Source organism: Piliocolobus tephrosceles, chromosome 6, assembly GCF_002776525.5.
Source record: "Piliocolobus tephrosceles isolate RC106 chromosome 6, ASM277652v3, whole genome shotgun sequence".
NCBI classification, from domain to species: Eukaryota; Metazoa; Chordata; class Mammalia; order Primates; family Cercopithecidae; genus Piliocolobus; species Piliocolobus tephrosceles.
In genome coordinates this window covers 154,438,235-154,458,797 of record NC_045439.1, presented here as the reverse complement: position 1 = coordinate 154,458,797, position 20,563 = coordinate 154,438,235, and the positions used below count along the sequence as shown (strand labels likewise).

General features: G+C 44.6%; 2 protein-coding genes across 2 annotated transcripts in view; both read left to right on the top strand.

Annotated features, from left to right (window-relative positions):
* The window catches only part of RYR3 (ryanodine receptor 3), a 404,874-nt gene that overhangs the window by 382,465 nt on the left and 1,846 nt on the right, over positions 1-20,563 (top strand). The window contains exons 92-102 of the mRNA XM_031935734.1: positions 288-374; positions 1,678-1,878; positions 5,756-5,886; positions 10,493-10,535; positions 10,966-11,093; positions 11,842-11,902; positions 12,211-12,357; positions 15,069-15,203; positions 16,908-17,064; positions 17,712-17,776; positions 18,156-18,256. Coding sequence (XP_031791594.1) covers positions 288-374; positions 1,678-1,878; positions 5,756-5,886; positions 10,493-10,535; positions 10,966-11,093; positions 11,842-11,902; positions 12,211-12,357; positions 15,069-15,203; positions 16,908-17,064; positions 17,712-17,776; positions 18,156-18,256 — 1,256 coding nt within the window. The remainder of the gene's footprint in view (positions 1-287; positions 375-1,677; positions 1,879-5,755; positions 5,887-10,492; positions 10,536-10,965; positions 11,094-11,841; positions 11,903-12,210; positions 12,358-15,068; positions 15,204-16,907; positions 17,065-17,711; positions 17,777-18,155; positions 18,257-20,563) is intronic.
* On the top strand, positions 3,736-3,927 carry LOC111554579 (cytochrome c oxidase subunit 7C, mitochondrial-like). The gene has a single exon (XM_023230215.1). The coding sequence runs from the start codon at positions 3,736-3,738 to the stop codon at positions 3,925-3,927; it is 192 nt and encodes a 63-aa protein (XP_023085983.1).

Sequence of the window (20,563 nt, the reverse complement as noted above, 5' to 3'; positions counted from 1 at the left end):
TGTAGTCCCAGCTACTCGGGAGGCTGAGGCGGGAGAATGGCGTGAACCCGGGAGGCAGAGGTTGCAGTGAGCCGAGATTGCGCCACTGCACTCCAGCCTGGGGGACAGAGGGAGACTCCGTCTCAAAAAAAAAAAAAGAATGCCAGGGTTGCCCTAGAAGACGGGTCATCCAAGAGAAGGACGAGTCATGTGTGAACTTCTAACCAGAATTGACCTTCTGTGTAAAAGTAGGAAGCTCTCTTTTCCTTCCAAAGCTCTTCTACTTCTGCCTGTCCTTTTCTTTGCAGCATTACCTGGCCAGGAATTTCTACAACCTGAGGTTCCTCGCTCTGTTTGTAGCCTTCGCTATCAACTTCATCCTGCTTTTTTATAAGGTGATACTTCATTCAGGGGTTATTTGCTAAATATGCTGTGTACTAAGTATACTATGTGTAGAAAAAGAATCATGACAGAACTTGTGTTCTTAATTGTAGCAAACATTCTAATAGGTAGCAAATTTCTAAGACATTGGCTTCTAAAAGGAATCCAGTTTCTAGCAGTGGAGAGACTACTGACAAGGGAGCCAGTTAGGGGACTATTTCAATCGTTCATGCTTATTTTAGTTGTTACTTAAATTTAGTCTTCAGATACTTGCTGAGCATCTACCATGAGCTAGACCCTTTATTAGGAACCACAAGGTATTTCAAAATGAACAATAAACACAATTCATTCTTTCTTCAAGGAATAAGGTAACCAAGAGGCATTATAGCTAGCCTATTTGTTAGAAGCGTTATAAAGGAAAAATTCACAGGATTTGGAAAGAGAGGGGACTGCTCAAGTTAAATGAAGGTTTTGAACATTGGCAAGTGGGTCTTGCATGCTGTAGGCATGTAATAATTGTTAGTGCAATGAATTAATGAAGGGTCCTGAATTCTCAACATAGTCTTGAACTGGCTTTTCTGTCTCTTGCCTCTCTCCCTTTCTACTTAAAACCACCAATCTAATTTGTATGAAACATTGTTTTATCCACCTCAACTTTCCACTCCTCAAACTAATGACCTTCTGTTGCCCATAAAAGAAAAATGGAAGTCTATAGCCAAGAGAGGCAAAGCTTGGTTTTCAACACGTTGAGGTTGTGGTGACTTCAGACAGACAGCCAAGGGGAGACAGCCAGCAAGCAGTTGGAGCTACAGGACAAAGCCTCAAAGATGTAGATTTGAGAGTCATATGTGTAAGAATAGCAGCTGAAGCCATGAATGTAAATGGCATCTCAGAAAGAATGGAAAATACTGAGTCTCTGGCTGGGTGGCAGTGGTGGGTGGGGGAGCGGGCACACACATGCTTCATGCTCGTGTGTGTGTGTGTCTCAGCCTCCTCTCAGGCCACAGCATGATCACAGTATTTCCTTCTGTGGCATAAGGATTATAAGCATATGTAGTAAAAGTTTCCTAATTTTAATTTTTTTTGCTTTCTTTTCAAGAGATAGGTTTTTGTCTCCTTTTTAAAAGTTTGTTTGCAATTATTAGAGATACTGGGTGATTCCTAGTCATAAGTTACCTAAAAACCTCATTCATTCAGCAAGTAATGTTGAGTCACTACTATTTGTACAGCATATGCTAACAATCTAAAATATTTGAGGAGTGCCCAATGGCTGAGGTTCTTTTGATGTTTAATAAGTAAGTGTGTGTTTTGGGCCAGGTCACTGAAGAACCTTTAGAAGAAGAGACAGAGGATGTTGCAAACCTATGGAATTCATTTAATGATGAGGAAGAGGAAGAAGCGATGGTGTTCTTTGTCCTTCAGGAGAGCACTGGGTATATGGCACCAACGCTGCGGGCCCTGGCCGTCATCCACACCATCATCTCTCTAGTCTGCGTGGTGGGCTACTACTGCCTGAAGGTGAGCTGTTGGCCACTCTGGATCTAATCTGACTCCTTGAGGAAGAAGTGTCCTTTATGAGCCCAGCCAGCCCTTTGCTGTAAGACTTTGCTATTTGTAAAGGTCTTTGTAAGTTCTGTGGAGCAGCAGCAGCGCATCACCTGGGAGCTGCCTAGACCTGCAGAGTCTCAGACCTCATCCCAGGTCTTTTTTTTTTTTTTTCGAGATGGAGTTTCGCTCTTGTCTCCCAGGCTGGAGTGCAGTGACACAATCTCGGCTCACTGCAACCTCCGCCTCCCGGGTTCAAGCAGTTCTCCTGTCTCAGCCTCCCAAGTAGCTGGGATTACAGGTGCCTGCCACCACGCCCAGCTAATTTTTGTATTTTTTAGTAGAGACAGGGTTTCACCATGTTGGCCAGGCTGGTCCTGAACTCCTGACCTCAGGTAATCCACCTGCCTCGGCCTCCCAAAGTGCTAGGATTACAGGCGTGAGCCACTGAGCCCAGCCCCCAAGTCTTTTAACTCAGAATCTACCACTTAGCATGATCACTGGGCAATTCGTACGCACTTTCAAGTTCAAGAAGCCTTGCGCTAGGAGTCCCATTGCAGGTACCTCTTGTTGAATTTCATAGAAATAGAGTCATCAGGCTAAGTCACATGAGAGCTAGTTATGAGAGAGTCTTCTGATCTTTGAATTGATGTTGAAATTTTTATAAAAACACCTTTTCATTAGGCAGTAACCAAGATCTCAGAAGAAAGCTTACTGATATGTTAGTTTTCAGTTATCTGTTGCTGCATAACAAATCACTCTAAAACTTAGTGGTCTAAAATGACAACTGTTTATCTCTCTGATTCTGTGAGATGACTGGCACATTTGGGCAGTTCCTCTGTTGTATGTAAAGGGGCTACATTTGCAGCCATTTGTGAGCTCAGCTGGGCTGGAATGGCCAAGAGGGCACCTTCCCATGCCTGGCAGCTCCATGGGGGGACAACTGGAAGGATGGGCTCAGCTGGGGTAGCTGGGCCTCTCTCTCGCTCCCTCTTTCTCTCCTTGTACATTCAGAGCATCTCCTTCTCCATGTGGCCTTTCCACATGCTCTGTCCAGTAGGGTAGCTAGACTTCTTGCATGATGGCTTGGGTTTCCACAAAGAGCATGGAGGTGGAAGCTGCTAAGCCTTCCTGAGTCTTAGGCCCAGAACTGGCACAGTGTCATTTCCATTGCATTCTGTGGTTTAAGGCAAGTCACGTGGCCATCCCAGATTCACTGCTGCATGGTAGAGGGGAGAGGCGCTACGCCAAGGCATGAATTCCAGGAGGCATGGTTCCTTGGGGCCGTATTCACAACCACTACAGTTATGTCAATCTTCAGTCATTCAATTTTTGGTGTCCCAAGTCCAGTTCTAGTTCTGCTACATCGTAATTGTGTTTTTCTCACTGCTTTTCTCATTACAGTTTTTTCTTCCTTCTCTTGAGTAGAAAGTCTCCTTAAGTACAGCAAGCCATCTTCTTCCTGGGAAGAGTCCAGGAAATATTTTCCTATATTGTGGTCCTTTCTTCCCCCAGTGAACTGTAGTGTCGTGTAGGAAGCCCAGCTGCCGTGCTGAAGAGACCTTGTGCCCTGGGCCACACTAAGGACTCCATTGCAACTATGAAAGTGCAAATTCTGGAGCCAGGCTGCCTGGGTTGAACTCACAACTCTGCCACTTAAACTCCCAGTCCTCTATCTTCTCATTCGTAAAAATGAGTATTGTTATTTTCCCATCTTTCCTTTTGGTCCTTGAGCACGGCAGAACAAGGTCGTGAAAACAAGGTCTTGGTGAGGTGCCGCCATTTCATCCGTCCTCGGTCTGCGCCTTTCGCAGAGCTTCCAGCAGCGCTATGTTGGGCCAGAGTGTCCGGAGGTTCACAACCTCTGTGGTCTGTAGGAGCCACTATGAGGAGGTCCCTGGGAAGAATCTGCCATTTTCAGTGGAAAACAAGTGGACGTTACTAGCTAAGATGTGTTTGTACTTTGGATCTGTATTTGCTACACCCTTCCTTCTAGTAAGACCCCAACTGCTTAAAACATAAGGATGTTTCAGTTCATCCATTTAACAGATATGAAGAGCATTTTAAGAGATGCAGCCTCTGGAAATGGATCAAACTCTAACTCATATGGCATACTAGATATGTTTGTCAATAAACTTATGACATGAATGCTTAATGCCTCTTTTTTGAAATAGGGAATGTAATAATTGGCCATTTGCCTACTTTATTATTTGGGTAACATTCCAGTATTACTCTGTGAGTTAGCTTATTTAATGGTGTTAAACTGAGGTTATATTAAATTTTTGATTCCCAGGTCAGGATTTTATTGGTAATTTATATAATAAAAGAAAAATAAAAATCGATCTTAAAAAAAAATGAGTATTGTTGCTAAAGTTGCTGGGGGGATTAAATGTGGTAGTATGTGTAAATGTACTCAGAACACATAGTAAACCCTCAAGCATGTTCGCTGCTGCTCCTTAGTTTGTGATCCTAGAGTTCAGCTTATTAGATGGAGTACAGATTATACTGTGACCTGGAGAAAACAAAAAAGAAACACTATTTAGCAAGTAAAGAATGTGGAAGTTCTGTTTACGAGGGTATACAAACTTCTAGAAGATTGAAGGGGAATGTTTGGAATCCCAGAGATGAGCACCCCTCTGCAACTTGATATTGCTGCTGTTCTTCAGAGTCATTCAGAGCACAGCAGGCATTAGTCGGTCGCTGAGCTTTGCCTCACCTCCCACATCATCTGTGCACTAACAGTCATCATCAGGTGCTCACAGTGTGCAGTGGCTGCTAGCCTTGGTCACCTTCCTATCGTGAGCTTGTCATGTTATCAGTGTTATTTCATGATTCTAAAGAAAAACAGGGCAAGAGGTAACTCTTTACAAATCACTCTCTGAATTTTGTTCTTTTGTTTTGGACAAAAGCGATGTGCGGTACATGCATATCATGGGTTTGGAGATGAAGGTGTCAAGGATGTTGCCAGGTAACCAGTGGCATCTCAGCTGAGATGACGAGATGAGACGCCCTAGCTCTGAATTAAGCTTTTCTGGCTGGAAGAGCTGTGTCAGTTGTGACTTCTCATTTCCTAGGATTTCAGCAGTATCCTCTGGCCTCATTAACTGTCCCATGCTTGGAGTGTGTGTGCACTTAGTGATGGCTGGGGCAAGTGGATTATTTTCCAATCCCTTTCTGGGTTCCCCTTTGGCAGTAGGTCCTTATAGCCATACCACTATATCTAGTCTAAAATAAAAGTTCCAATTATAAAAGAATGGAGAGTGATAGTAGGAGAGAAGTATGCCACTACCTGGAAGGAGCTCTTTACGGACAGAATCTCAGGAAGAAAACTTGAATACAGAAAGACTGAATCCTCTCATTCTAACTATGAAACCATGTTTCGTGAACTCACCTTCAAAGCCAGGAGATAAATATGGCCTTGTACATTAAAGGGAGTTGGAACATTTCATCCTATTCCTGTGGCATCCATCCTGTAGAATGGTTTATTGTCCTTTCTAAATCTTGGTTCACCTCCAGCCGAGGAGTCTTAGGAGCCCTAACTCATTCAGCCCTGGGGCTCATCTAGGCATGGCCTGCACACTAGCATCGGTCAGGGAGTCTAGTTTGTATGAATATTAGCTATCTAACTGAAAACTTAAAGGGTGACCCAAATTAGATCAGGTTTAAAGAGGTAGGGGTATTTAGCCAAAGAGATTCATCGGGCTTTGATCCCACAACTAGGCGCCCTAATAATTCCACTATAAGGAGATTGCTGCTCTGAAGTTGGAGGGTTAATTTGTGACAAATACCTGGGAGCACGTGCTTTAATCACAAAGCCTGCTCTGAGTAACCATTGTCTTCCCACTCGTAGGTGCCTTTGGTGGTATTCAAAAGGGAAAAAGAAATCGCCAGGAAGCTGGAGTTCGATGGCCTATATATCACCGAACAGCCATCTGAAGATGACATCAAGGGGCAGTGGGACCGCTTGGTGATCAACACACCGTGAGTGTCCCTCTACCTCAACCTAAAAAGGAGATGGAGTCTCTACTGTAAATAGAGTAACTCTTTCCTCCTGGCCTTAAAACTGGTTAATACAAACTGTCTTTTGGTTTCTGGGACTTTTCTCCCTTGCCTCTTCAATAAAGCCACTTACTGCCTATCAAATACTTGTATAGACTTCTATTAGTTTAACAGGGACAGAAGATATTATCAGAAGGTACTGCGTATATTTGATTTAGACCAGACAGTCCAGTACAATATTGCTTAAACTGGTTCTCCGTGTTCGAGTCACACAGTGTTTCCAGGGCTTAAGTGGCCAAGGAGTCTAGAGATCCAGTTGATCAGCTTCAGCTTTTCCATAGCCTTCCATGGCACAGCACTGCTATAACTGTGCCATCTCTTAAGTCGTCTTCTTTTTTTTTTTTTTTTTTTTTTTTTTCTTGAGACGGAGTCTCCCTCTGTCACCCAGGCTGGAGTGCAGTGGCACGATCTCAGCTCACTGTAAGCTCTGCCTCCCAGGTTCACGCCATTCGCCTGCCTCAGCCTCCCAAGTAGCTGGGACTACAGGCGCCCGCCACCACGCCCGGCTACTTTTTTTGTATTTTCAGTAGAGACGGGGTTTCACTGTGTTAGCTAGGATGGTCTCAATCTCCTGACCTGGTGATCCGCCCACCTCGGCCTCCCAAAGTGCTGGGATTACAGGCGTGAACCACCACGCCTGGCCTGAAGTCTTCTTAACCAAATAGCCTGCTTGGTAAGAGACCTCCTCTTAACATAAGATTGAGAGGCACTTATATGGGCAGGTAAATAGAGCTGTCTGGTAGGGATGTGAAGACCTGTGGAGGCAAACCTGCCTTCTTGTAGGCATGCAGCGCTGTGGTGGGAAGAAGGAAGAGCACTGATTGACAGGCAGGCAACACCAAGGCCCTGAAGCTTATTGGTCTGTGAACTTGCACAAGGTAATCAAGCCTTCTTAGCCTTAGTTTCTTCGTCAGTAATAGAGGGACGAGAATATCGTCCTGCAGAGGATCAATGAATGTATGTGGCAAATGTTTGGCACATGCCTGGCACGTGGTAGGCATTAAGCTGTCACTCATTCCCTTTCCCCTAACTATCCAAAAACTGGCCATCACCATTAGCAAACGTCACGCTCCAATGACAGTTGATTCACAAAGTAAGTGATACTTTCAAGATAAATTAATGTGGTAAAAGAAAAGAAATAGGGTCAAACAAGTAAACAAAGGTGACTGTGTTGAAACTCAGGTGTGCCAATTAAGCTAGGCATGTTAAGAAACAGCAACCCTGACTCCAGGGGAAGAAAACTGTGTCCTATCCAAAGATGATCAGGCAAACTGAGAAGCAGCTCTGCAAAGGTCCAACTAAGCATATTTCTTCATATTCTCCAGAAAAGGAAGGCTCTTCTCTTAGAAGGGGGAAAATGTGAACGGGCCCATCCTTATATCCTTAGCCTGTCCCTGCCTGCGGGTCCCCTGCCAGTCTTCTCACACAAGGAAAAGCACTGTTTCTGATGCTTTGTCATTACATTCCAGAAGTCTTAGACACTATTAAATCCTTTGGTAAGCTTTGTGCAATCATCAGTAATGCTTATGTCTTGTTATACAAGGGGATATGGCCTAAAAGTCCCCAGTAAGAAGGCAGTTTACTTTCGGCCGGGCGCAGTGGTTCATGCCTGTAATCCCAGCACCTTGGGAGGCCGAGGCGGGTGGATCACAAGGTCAGGAGTTCGAGACCAGCCTGGCCAACACAGTGAAACCCCGTCTCTACTAAAAATACAAAAAAATCAGCTGGGCGTGGTGGTGGGTGCCTGTAATCCCAGCTACTTGGGAGTCTGAGGCAAGCAGAATCACTTGAACCTGGGAGGTGGAGGTTGCAGTGGGCTGAGATCACACCACTGCACTTCAGCCTGGGCGAAAGAGCGAGACTTCATCTCAAAAAAAAAAAAAAAAAAAAAGAAGGCAGTTCAATTTCTAGAAATGTATCCTAAGGAGATAATGAGACAAGTACGCTAAAGTGTCCCAACAAAGGTATTTGCCAATATTTTTTACTTAGAGTGGCTTAAACGTCCATGAGAAGGAAATGCATCAATAAATAGCTATTTTTTTAAATTTTAGGTAGACCACTGTTTAATTTTTTTCACAATGGCATCATAGTACACGTTCATGTTTTGTAACTTGATTTTTTTCAGTTAACTATATGTCATGGGAGCTTTCTTTTTAAAATTTTTACTTTTATATTGTTAAGCACACATAAATAAGAACATATAAAATGTATATGTACATTTTATAGTATAGTTATAAACCAAAAAGGTTAAAAAATAGAGCATTACCGAGAACTTAAAAATCCCCTGTATTGTCCTCCCTGATCATATCTTCCCAACCCACAGCTATCTACATTTTTGATGTTCATTAGTGGTTAGTAATATTAATTCTGAAATAATTAGCAATCAGTGATATTAGTGATATTCATTCTCCTGCTTTATAGTTTTCCCACTTAGGTATTTGTCCCTATATTTTGACTAGTTTGACCTTAATATAAATGGAATTATACTATATACATTATACTATCACTTGAATTTTTTTATCATTATGTTTGGAAACTCACCTATGCTGATGTATGTAGCTATAGTTTGTTCATTTTCAAAGCTGTAGCATTTTCCATCATGTATATTATCACATTTATCTATCTTCCTGATGGTAAATATTTCAACTTGTTTTCTAAAGTTTCTGGCTTTTATAAACAGTGCTACAGTGAACATTCTTATACCTGATACACAAGTCGAAGAATTTCTCTAGCGTATATACCCAGGAGAGAAATTTGCCGAATAGTAGGACATGCAAAATGTTTGTTCCAATTTATACTCCAAACGGTACTATATTAGTTTCTACTTCTCTACTTCTTTGCTGGCACTTACTGGCCAATAATTTTGCTGATCTAGTAGGTGTATAATGGCACCTCGTTGTACATTTCCCCGATTACTAAATGGGTTGAGCATCTTGTACTTCTTCCCTGAACATTCACGTATAGATGTACTCTTTCTGTATCTGCTTTCCTTCTGAAGGTCTGCTCTCTGTGCCACACTTTAAGGACTAGTAACAAGGAAAAATCTGTTTTCTACCTTCAAGGAGTTTGCATACCTAGTCAGGGGACGAGAAAGTCCGAATGCTCAGATGAAGGTGAGACCGTATCTGTGAAAGGGTCATGCCCAGAGCCTGTGGTCCTTGGCCCTTCAGTATCACTTGTGGAATCTTGTGCTTAGAACAAAATACGACCAGGCTGAGTTGTATGTTACAGACCATTTGTAGAAATGATTTAAGAGAAAGGCGGTATCGGTGTGGCAGAGAGAGCATGGCTTGATTTTTATTTGTTTTATTTTCCATTTAAATGCGGTGCATAAAATATCAAGCAGCAACGTACAAGGAAGAAAGTCAAAATAATTATTTTCATCCCCCAGAGATAAAATATTAGCGGTTGACTCTGTAACACCAGCATTTGTTTTTGCTTTCAAGTGGCATTTAAATGTTTAAGACAAAGAAACTGCTTTAACAAACCAAAAACAAGCCAAAAAGAAAAAAAATACGGCCACCCCGTTGGGGGAGAGGCGGCTTTTGCTGGGGTTATTCTTCTGAGAGGTCAGTGATTAGTGGGAGGTCTTCATTTCCTTATCACCAACTTGGGTGGTCTCTGGAGAATAGGGAGCTGTTGTGTTCCAGAACCAAAAAGAATGAATCAAATAAAGGAAAACGACAGTAAGAATGCATGCACCAAAGGCCAGAGGCTCCTAGGCTGCAACGCAGCCTTACAAGGAACTCCCACAGGAAGGATTCAGTTCAGTCTGGATAGCAACAACATAGTTGCAATGGTTTTTGCCAACATTCCCGAAGACGACAGTTCTTTCTTAACTTTAACAATAAGAAATATTTGCAGTGGAGCTGGTACAAGCTACAGACAGAAGAAAGATCCTCTCTCTGGGGATGTTAGGGGATGGTACAGAACCACCTCCAAAAAAGAGAGGGATCCGACTCCCGGAGGAAAGCAGGCCCTGCGGCATTACGTGGAAATAGAAAAGAGAGTGGAAAAGCCCTCAGCTGAAAAAATCCAATGTAAATAAACTAAAGGTGATTCCTAGACTGGAAACTCCATGAAGTTAGGGACTTTGCACTTTCCACCACATCCCACATCCCGCATCCCCATTATCTACCCCAGCAGCTGACATAAAGTCGTGACTCATTGAATGGAACACCTGTGTTTTCTGTAGCATTTTGTTTCTGGTTATACTGGGATTAGGGAAAGGATTTAGAAACATACATCTGTCTCTGTCATCACAGTTCGTGGCTCCAAATCATCACTCTGAGGCAGAAACTGCCCCGTGGCCTTCTGAGTGTTTCAGAAGCCAATACAAAGTAGTGAAACCAGATGTGACTCAGTAGACCTGTGATGACTCTGAACTTCAATCAGATCTTGAATTCATTGGTGAGCAGGACACAAATCAAAAAGGTCCCAGATCCAGGCACTCACGCTGAAAAGTTTCTTGATGTGTTTTCCTTGATGTTAAGAATGAAGAACCAACCTTTTTCGTTTTCTTTTTCAGATCTTTTCCTAATAACTACTGGGACAAGTTTGTAAAGAGAAAGGTATGCCTTGTTAGTGGGGGTGAGCTCCGTGCTCACAAAAAAACTGGTTTATGTTTAAGTTCCCCACATACAAACATGAGTAAATGTGATGCTACTTTTATGATAATATCTCAAGAAGAGTAAGTCACAGAAGGGGTTGGATATGAGCATATGTAGGTTTTTGGCTTCATTCATACACTCATCTGCCTTAAACAAGTGAACACAATCCTCATGGTTTTCTGCATAGTAGATGTTGTTTTTTACAGTTATCATTTAATTGTCTTCATTGCTTTTTTCTCTGGCTTTTCTGTTTTTTCTGCGTTTTGAACCATGTCTTAATCTACCCCTTGGAAGACTGCCCATAGGGCAGCAAAGCTCTGAAGAGCCCAGAGCTAGAAAATATTTGGTGGTGGCGTGTGGCCTGAGCTCACCCTGTCATCCTTTGCTTCAGGTGATCAACAAGTATGGAGATCTCTACGGAGCAGAACGCATTGCTGAACTTCTGGGTTTGGACAAAAATGCTCTTGACTTCAGCCCAGTAGAAGAGACCAAAGCAGAGGCGGCTTCTCTGGTGTCATGGTACAAAAGACTTAGGAGTTAAAATCCAAAGCAGCTAAAACAGATCCTTTGTTTTTCCATTCCTCTTCAGTTGCTTGAGGGAAAAGTCACAACCATGGCTTTGTTCTCTCAGGCTCTGGTCTGGCTTAGGTGTTGCTTCTAGGTTCTCACATATTGGGAGAGCACTGCTTTAAAAATTTGAAAACCAACACATTTTTGTGCCCTATAGAGCTGAAAGAGAAAGTCTAATTAAAATTTTCAGGTTGGGCTGGCGCAGCGGCTCACACCTGTAATCCCAGCATTTTGAGAGGCTGAGGTGGGCGGATCACGAGGTCAGGAGTTCGAGACCAGCCTGGCCAACTTAGTGAAACCCCTGTCTTTACTAAGAATACAAAAAAAAAAAAAAATTAGCCTGGCATGGTGATGGGCACCTGTAGTCCCAGCTACTTGGGAGGCTGAGGCAAGAGAATCGCTTGAACCTGGGAGGCGGAGGTTGTAGTGAGCCGAAATCGCACCGCTACGCTCCAGCCTGGGTGACAAAGCGAGACTCCGTCTCAAAAAAAAAAAAAAAGAAAAAAGAAAAAAAAATTCAGGCTATATGATTCAACCATTCTCTTGTCTCATGGGGAACACGTACAACTTGATAAAGCTGAGAGCCATATTTAGGTTATTAAACCTGAGAGAAGAAAAAACTTACTTTTCCCCCCTTATTAAGCACCTAACTACCTCTTGACATTTGTAAGTTTAAAAATCACGTGTTCTTCTCTAGGCTAAGTTCCATAGACATGAAGTACCATATCTGGAAGCTTGGAGTTGTTTTTACTGACAACGTAAGTATTGCACCTGGAGAAACACAATTCTGTACCCCAGGTTCAGGGATGCCACAGAGAAGCAAGCTATGCAGGATGCTCAGAAAGATTCAGGGATGGCTTATCAAAGACCAAGAGCCTTCTAAGTGCTGGGGGAACACTTATACAATGGTTTAAGGTAGATGGGGCCCACTTGGCAGTTCTTGGGCCAGCTCACAGCACCTAAACCCCCTCTATCCTCAGTTTGTCCCCCAGAATCAGAAAAAAATGGTTTAATGAGCACATTATGAGGCAAAAATGCTGAAAAAGCTGCTTTCTTCCATTCCCAGTCCTTTCTCTACCTGGCCTGGTATACAACCATGTCAGTCCTGGGCCACTACAATAACTTCTTCTTTGCCGCTCACCTGCTGGATATCGCAATGGGCTTCAAGACACTGAGGACCATTCTGTCATCTGTGACTCACAATGGCAAACAGGTATTGGTTCCTACTGATGCAGAACAGAATGAACCTCTACATGCATAGGGAAAAAAAACAGGTAGTATACAGTGTATGACAGGAAGGAATGTGTCATGGTTTATAATGTACTTTCCTTGGCCAAACACTTGAACGAATGGTGATTGTTTTTGGAGAATTGTAGCCAATTAAAAATATAACTGCAACCATCATGTAAAAAACATAAGACCTTGATTCAGTGACCCCGGATATTTAGATCAACCAGGGGAGGGAGTGAGGTGATGGACATGTCAGAATAACCTTGGAGATCTTCTTTTTTCTTTCTTTCTTTCTTTTTTTTGAGACGGAGTCTCGCTCTATAGCCCAGGCTGGAGTGCAGTGGTGGGATCTCGGCTCACTGCAACCTCCGCCTCCCAGGTCCCAGTTCAAGCAATTCTCCTGTCTCAGCCTCCCAAGTAGCTGGGGTTACAGGCACATGCCACCATGCCCAGCTAATTTTTGTATTTTTAGTTTCACCATGTTGGCCAGACTGGTCTGGAACTCCTGATCTCAGGTGATCCACCTGCCTCGGCCTCCCAAAGTGCTGGGTTTACAGGTGTGAGCCACCATGCCTGGCCGGAGATCTTTTTAAGGTCTGCCCCTTCCTCCATGAATCTGATCTATTCCCTGGGGGTTAGCAAGTAGACGTACACAGAAAACTCCCCACGTATTTCTGATATCTGCATCCAATTAAGCACCAATGATTTCAGATACACACATATGTATATGGTTGTTTTATACACAGTACACATTTTATATGGGTGTGTATATCTATTATATAGTTAATACATATTATATAGTTAATATATATTCAAGGAATTGACTCTGACAATATATAGAAGATTAGATATTGATGAGACTGGATATAGCAATGGCTATAACCATGTTAAAATCTTCTAATGGCTCCTCCTTGTGTACAAATTCAAACTGTTTAGCGTTTCATTCCTAAGTACAAGTCAAGATGGAAGTTAAAATGTGCCAAGCTCATGCCCTGTCCCAGTTACTGTGACAGTCTCACAACTACCTGGTAAGGCAGATGTTAGGCTCACTTTACAGATAAGAGAACTGAGGCTCAGAGAGGCTAAATGTCTCACCCAAGACCACACAGCTGCTAAGTGGCAGAGCTTAGATTCAACCCCTTTTCTTCCCTGATGCAAAGTTCAAGTTCTTTCTCTTTTTTCCTAAACCAACTGCTTTTTGCGAGGTCTGCTCTCCAAGGTTTGAGTGACTGTTCCTCCCCCGAGTCTTGCTGAATACCTTTCCTCTGGTGCTATCTTCACACTTATCCCACTCCCTTTTGTGTCGCTCCTTGAAGGCAAAGCTCTGATCACGTTGATATTCGCATCTCCCAGCTCAATGCCTAGTCCTTGAGAGAGGTCAGATGTGCGAGTCCCGTGTACTCCTCACTTAAGCCACTGAACTCGCACTCGTAAAGCCTGGAAGTAAGTGTGCCCTAGGACGCCGCAAACGGCCTGGGCAGAATTCTCGGTAATAAAAGGTGTGACTCAGCTCCACCATCGTAATTTTTAGAGTGCCTTCAAAGTTGTGATAATTATCCAGTGCATGACTATTTATGAAATAGTATAAGGTAGGGATACCCACCAGTCCAAAGAACCTTTGGTTTTTGTTTTTGTTTTGAGACGGAGTCCCGCTCTGCCACCAGGCTGAAGTGCAGTGTAGCGATCTCAGCTCACTGCAACCTCCAACTCCTGGGTTCAAGTGATTCTCCTGCCTCAGCCTCCTGAGTAGCTGGGATTACAGGCACGCACCACCACGCCCAGCTAATTTTTGTATTTTTAGTAGAGATGGGGTGTCGCCATGTTGGCCAGGATGGTCTCGATCTCCTGACCTCATGATCCGCCCACGTCAGCCTCCCAAAGTGCTGGGATTGCAGGCGTGAGCCACCGTGCCCGGCCTGGGGTTTTTTAAGAAGCAAATTAGAGTAGGAGCTGCATTGTGAAGCCTCAGGTAAGAGCTAGCTCTGTATGAACGACAACAAAACACATATACCCCTCCTCATGGCACCTTCACTATTCAATACTTAAGTTCCTTTATATTTTACTTATGCCCAATCTAATACCCTATACATTAGTCTGTTTGGGCTGCCAGAACGAAGTACTGCAGACTGGTATTTTGTTAAACAACAGACGTGTCTTTTCCGCAGTTCTGGAGGCAGTAAGTCCCGTGTCACAGTGCCAGCAGGGTTGGTCTCCTCGGGGGCCTCCACGTGGCTGTGGACAGCCACCCTCTCGCTGCTGCTTCCCCTCACTGTCCCTTCACGCGTGCCTGTGTCTAGCCTCGCTCTCTGTGTCCCCAACTCCTTTTCTTCTAAGGATGCTAGTGAGATTGGCTGCGGGCCCATCTTAACAGCCTCACTCTTTAACTTACTTACCTCTTCGAAGGCTGTATCTCCATCTCCAAATACAGTCCCATTCTGAGGTACTGCAGGCCAGGACTTCTAACACCCCATCATTACTCTTTTCTCCCAGTAAGCCCGCTTCTCTTTACCTGTGGTCCCATCTTTCCTCCTCTGCTCGTGGCCTGATAGCTTTCTTAGCCGTCCTCCACCCCTTCCCCATTTCCTCTCCTTGCCGGTCCTCACTGTTCCTCCTTGTTTTCTTAGAGGCTCCTGTGAACCTTTTGAGGTAGAGAAGACCCCACTCCTTTTCCTTTCTCTGTCGTCTCATTCCCAGTTGGTTCTGACGGTGGGTCTCCTGGCCGTGGTGGTGTATCTCTATACTGTGGTGGCTTTCAACTTCTTCCGCAAGTTCTACAACAAAAGTGAAGACGATGACGAGCCTGATATGAAGTGTGACGACATGATGACGGTGAGAGCCCACCCGCTGCGGGCCACCCCACCCCACCCTACCCTGTCACTGGGAAGAAGGGCTGCGCGGGGGTGCTCTGGAGAACTGAGTGAGAGCTGTAGAGTTAGTTACAGATCACAGCAGAGATGAGAGTAGAAGACAGATGTCTCCTCCGAGCAGGAGTGTCCTGGGAAGACAGGAGTGATGGACGTAGGTCTCATTACCACACATCTGAGCCCCGTGGAAAGGGAAGCACCCTGCACAGTGGGGTCATCAGTCATCTATTTTTTTTCTGGGGTAAAGATGAGACATTATTTTTTGAGACAGAGTTTCGCTCTTGTTGCCCAGGCTGGACTGCAGTGGCACCATCTCGGCTCATGACAACCTCCATCTCCCGGGTTCAAGCAATTCTGCCTCAGCCTCCCTAATAGCTGGGACTACAGGCATGCGCCACCATGCTCGGCTAATTTTGTATTTTTTAGTAGAGACGGGGGTTCTCCATGTTGGTCAGGCTGGTCTCGAACTCCCAACCTCAGGTGATCCGCCCACCTCGGCTTCCCAAAGTGCTGGGAGTACAGGCCTGAGCCACCGCGCCTGGCCCAGATGACACATGATGATGAACGAAACCTGTGTCTCAATTTCATGGGAGTCGAGCTTTGATCGTTGTCTCTCAGAACCGAGAGCAAAGTCCCGTGGGCCGGGATTGAGCCCTTCATTTCTTTCAGCAAGCCAGTCAGGGGTTCCTTCTGGACAGCCACCATCGGCTGAAGAACAGGACAGCAGCAGGATGAGGTCTGGAGGTGGGGAGGGGGAGTCCTGTCAGGCCAGACCTTCGTGAGAAAAAAGGCACCGCCCAGAGGAAGCCAGCTTGGCTGCAGCAGCATCTCCAGTTTATTTTGACCAGATTTCAGAAAAAGAACATGTGTCTCAGGGACAGGGGACAGTGAACTGCCCAGTCCGTGAGCATCTCTGTGAAAGACGTAACGCTTCTTGATGAAAAACTCTCCATGTGCTTTCCTGGGCCAAGCAGCGTCATGAGACAGCAGCACTAGCCCCTAGAGTACTAGTATGACCAGCATGTCTTCAGGCTGCCTCTGGCTTTTGATTTTCCAGGTTTAAGACAGTCCTCTCTCTGTGCGTCTAACCCATCCCATCAGGTGGAGAGACACAGGGTGCCCTGCTCAGTGAGCCTGGGCCTAGATTGGCTCAAACCTGCAGAGCAGGAGGAACAGAAAGGTCCATTATATTTGACCTTCCTGCTGCAGGAATCCCTGCCCTACCAGGTGTAAGGGGAACACAGATGCAGAAGAGGGGGCCTTTTTTTGCAGTTTATAGCACAGCCTGAAGGCCAGGCTAAGAGTCTTAATGAGGAAAAATTAGTATCTGGCATAGGCGATACACATTAAGGCTTAAAGATCTTTTAACTTACATCCACCTTAAATGAATTCTGTTCTATCAAATAGTTCAAAACTTTTTTTAAATGGGCCTAAATCTACCTTTTAAAAGCCTAAATGTAACAACAGTCTTTCCATCTTTGTAGATGTCAGACTGCCCAGAGGGTGCAGTGGACAGCAGCCAGCAGCAGGAATGCTGGGACCTCGGAAGAGTGCCCCTCTCCTGGCTCAGGGCTGCCATAATCTGACCGAATCATATGCGTGATCTGACCATCTTGCTAAGAACACAACTATGACTTTTGCCTAAATCTCCATTATTTTTCTTCTCTAGTGTTACCTTTTCCACATGTACGTGGGAGTGAGAGCAGGAGGCGGCATTGGTGACGAGATTGAAGACCCTGCTGGTGATCCTTATGAAATGTATCGCATTGTCTTTGACATTACCTTTTTCTTCTTTGTGATTGTCATCTTGCTGGCCATCATTCAAGGTATGATTGCCAATTATGTTGAGTATGAACAGGTTTTAATCTAGTTATTTTTGCTCTCTTGCATCTATGACTTAATTGGTTTATGAAGAAGTGTGTGAATTCATTTACTTGTTAATTTAGCCAGAGCTAATTTAGCATCTACTATACCTGAGGCCTTGGCTATATATAAAGCCAAAGACACACCCAGGCAGAGTTATAAGCTTCATCCATACAGAAGAACCTCTTCCTTCTGTTCCTCTACTCTGAATTATTTCCTCCTCACTTCTGCTTCTGAGATCTCTCCTGTGGCTAGTCTTGTCCTCTTCATTTTCCTCCCAGAGCAGGAGGCAGGGTAGGAGCAGAGGAGCTGGACAGTGCAGGGGAGGGGAGGGAAAGAATGGTATTTCAGTCAATAGCTTGTCAAGATTGGAGGAAGATGATGAATTTAAGGGAGAAACAAGTAGCTAACAGCACTGCATAGTGTAGAAAGGTGGAGGAACAATGTGAAATTGTTAGAAACATGAATATTATTTTTCTAATTTTGCTTTGAGTGGTTCAGCTTGATAATTCACTTTAACAGAACAAAGTAGCTTCTTCCAATCCCTCTATCATTCCTCTACCCCTGAACCACTAGACAGATTGCTTTGTCTTTGTATTTAAAATTTCAGGTCTTATTATTGATGCTTTCGGAGAGCTAAGAGACCAGCAGGAACAAGTGCGAGAAGATATGGAGGTAATGTTCCTCTAACTACTAATCCCAGCTCTATTTTAATATCCCCAGAAGCAAATGGATTTTTTAAACAATAGGTTTTACTATTACTTAGGGCCAGTACTAAGCAAGACCACAGTTTGTTTACCATGCCCTGTGCTCTGCACTCTGCCATACTCCTGCCAGGCCTGCCACTCTGCTGCCTTCTCCACTGTCCCATAATCAGAGGGAGCAGTATCCTCAGCTAACCGGGAGCTAAGTGTGCGGTACCACTGAGTGAATGACTAACAGCCAAAAGCATGAGAAAGTTTTCATTGTCCCTCAATTCGATAGAATCAGGACAGTTTTCTCTCCTGCCTATATTATGCCTACAAATGCCTTTTCTGCCTGTTATTTTTCTTAGACCAAATGTTTCATCTGTGGGATTGGCAATGACTACTTTGACACGACCCCTCATGGTTTTGAAACACATACATTACAAGAGCACAACTTAGCCAACTACTTGTGAGTATTCTTGGTTAACAGAACTGATGGGAGCTGTAGCATAAAGAAAGCCAGTTATGTCATATAGTTCAGTCTCTGCTGGAAAAAAGAGTAACCAGAACAGAACTTCCAGGAGTCCCCATGAACCTGTACCTTTGTCCATAGACTCTGCCTCTCCCATGTGTGATAGACGTGTGTTGTGGACAATTCCTGCTCCCAGCAAAAGGCCAGCCCCTCAGCCTGTGATTGGATTCCATCCAGGACACTATACCTCCAGCAATTTCTCTCGCTCTCTCTGCTGGACTTCTTCTATCACCATATAAATATGCTTTTTAAAAATCCTAAACAAAGACAAATCTGTGGCCCCACTTTTACTTCCAACTATAGCCCTACTTCTTTTTCCCTTTCAGCACAACGGATAGCTGTCCATGCTCACTGTCTTCAGTTTTTCGCTTCTCATTCTCCTGTGAACCTCCTACTGGCAGGCTTTCCTCCCCACCACATCCGAAGACAGGGTCTTATCAAAGGGGCCTGTAACCTGCATGTTTTTAAATTCTGTGGTCAGTTTTCAATGTCTGTCCTTTCTCATTAATAGCTAAGCCCCATGACCTGGGATATTTTTGGGCATGTCTGTTTTCATACTACTTTTTTTTTTGAGACAGTGTCTTACTCTGTTGCCCAGGTTGGAGTGCAATCTTGGCTCACTGCATCTCCTGCTTCCCGGGCTCAAGCAATTCTCCTGCCTCAGCCTGCTGAGGAGCTGGGATTACAGGCGCCCGCCATCACACCCAGCTAATTTTTACATTTTTGTAGAGATGGGAGTTTCCCCATGTTGGCCAGGCTGGTCTTGAACTCCTGACCTCAGGTGATCCGCCTGCCTCAGCCTCCCAGTGCTAGGATTACAGGCGTGAGCCACCACGCCTGGCCCTTTCATACTGCTTTATCCCAGCACCTAGAACAATGCCTGGCACCCAGTAGGCAACTAATAAAATGTTTGTTTTACTTCTTCTAAGGTAAAGCATTCACTGAAGAACAAGTTACTTGAACCTACTGGGTGCTAGGGACTTCCTATAAAACTTAAAAACTTACAGAAGAGTATATAGATTTTATTACCTGATAACTCAGACCCTGTAACTGATCATTTACAAGAAAAAAAAAATAAAATGCGGGATTCTGCTTCCTAGCCTAGCTCTTCCCCCTTCTCTCTCTATTTTGTAGCTTAGAGAATCATCTTTCTCTCTTTCTCTTTCAAGATGGGGTCTCCTCACCCTGTTGCCCAGGCTCAAGTGCAGTGGTGTGATCTCGGCTCACTGCAACCTTCACCTCCCAGGCTCAAGCCATCCTCCCGCCTCAGCCTCCTGAGCAGCTGGGACAGGCGCACCACACATTTAGCACCAGCTTTTTTTTGGTATTTTTTGGTAGAGATGGGGTTTTGCCATATTCCCCAGGCTGGTCTCGAACTCCTGAGCCCAAGCAGTCCACCCGCCTTGGCCTCCCAGAGTGCTGGGATTAGAGCTGAGCCCTCATCTTTCTTTAGGATAGAGCATGCCCAGCCTTTGGAGAAGGCATTGTCAGAAGTGACAAAGATAGACATTTTTGCTAGGGAATGAGTTTCTTAAGTCAAAAACATGAGTTTTGTTTTTATTTATTGAGACAGTCTCACTCTGTCGCCCAGGCTGAAGTGCAGTGGCGCCATCTTGGCTCACTGCAGCCTCCACCTCGTGGGTTCAAGTGATTCTCCTGCCTCAGCCTCCCGAGTAGCTGGGACTACAGGCAACTGCCACCATGCCGGGCTAACTTTTGTATTTTTAGTAGAGACGGGGTTTCATCATGTTGGCCAAGCTGGTCTCAAACTCCTGACCTGATCCACCTGCCTTGGCCTCAGCCCCCTCCCAAAGTGCTGAAATTAGAGGCGTGAGCCATCACGCCTGGCCTCAAAAACTTGAGTTTTAAAAAGATAACTTTAATGTGCCCTTCCCTCATGAGTATTGAATCCTCAATTCCCATTAAGAGAGTATACATCCTAATGGAGGTGAATGAGCCCACGGCCACGTCAGTACCCGCCGATTACAGACCACTGGAAGGATGCTGTCCTTTGGGTTGGAACCCCTTCTGTGCCGTCTCATGGCACTGCTACACTGGTCTCTTTCCTGTCTCTATCCCCTCTAGGAGCAAGGTAGAGGGGAAGGAACCCAACTTACTCGTATTTGAGCCTCCCACCCAACATGGTGTTGTCAAGTAAATGTGCTGGGCAAGGAATGATGTCCCAAGCCCCTAAGAATCAAACAGGATAAAGAGATTAATTCTGCTTTCTTTCTCAGTAAACAA

Bases quoted from the DNA above. Each gene is read 5' to 3' on its own strand.
- LOC111554579 (XM_023230215.1), top strand. From the start codon at position 3,736: ATGTTGGGCCAGAGTGTCCGGAGGTTCACAACCTCTGTGGTCTGTAGG.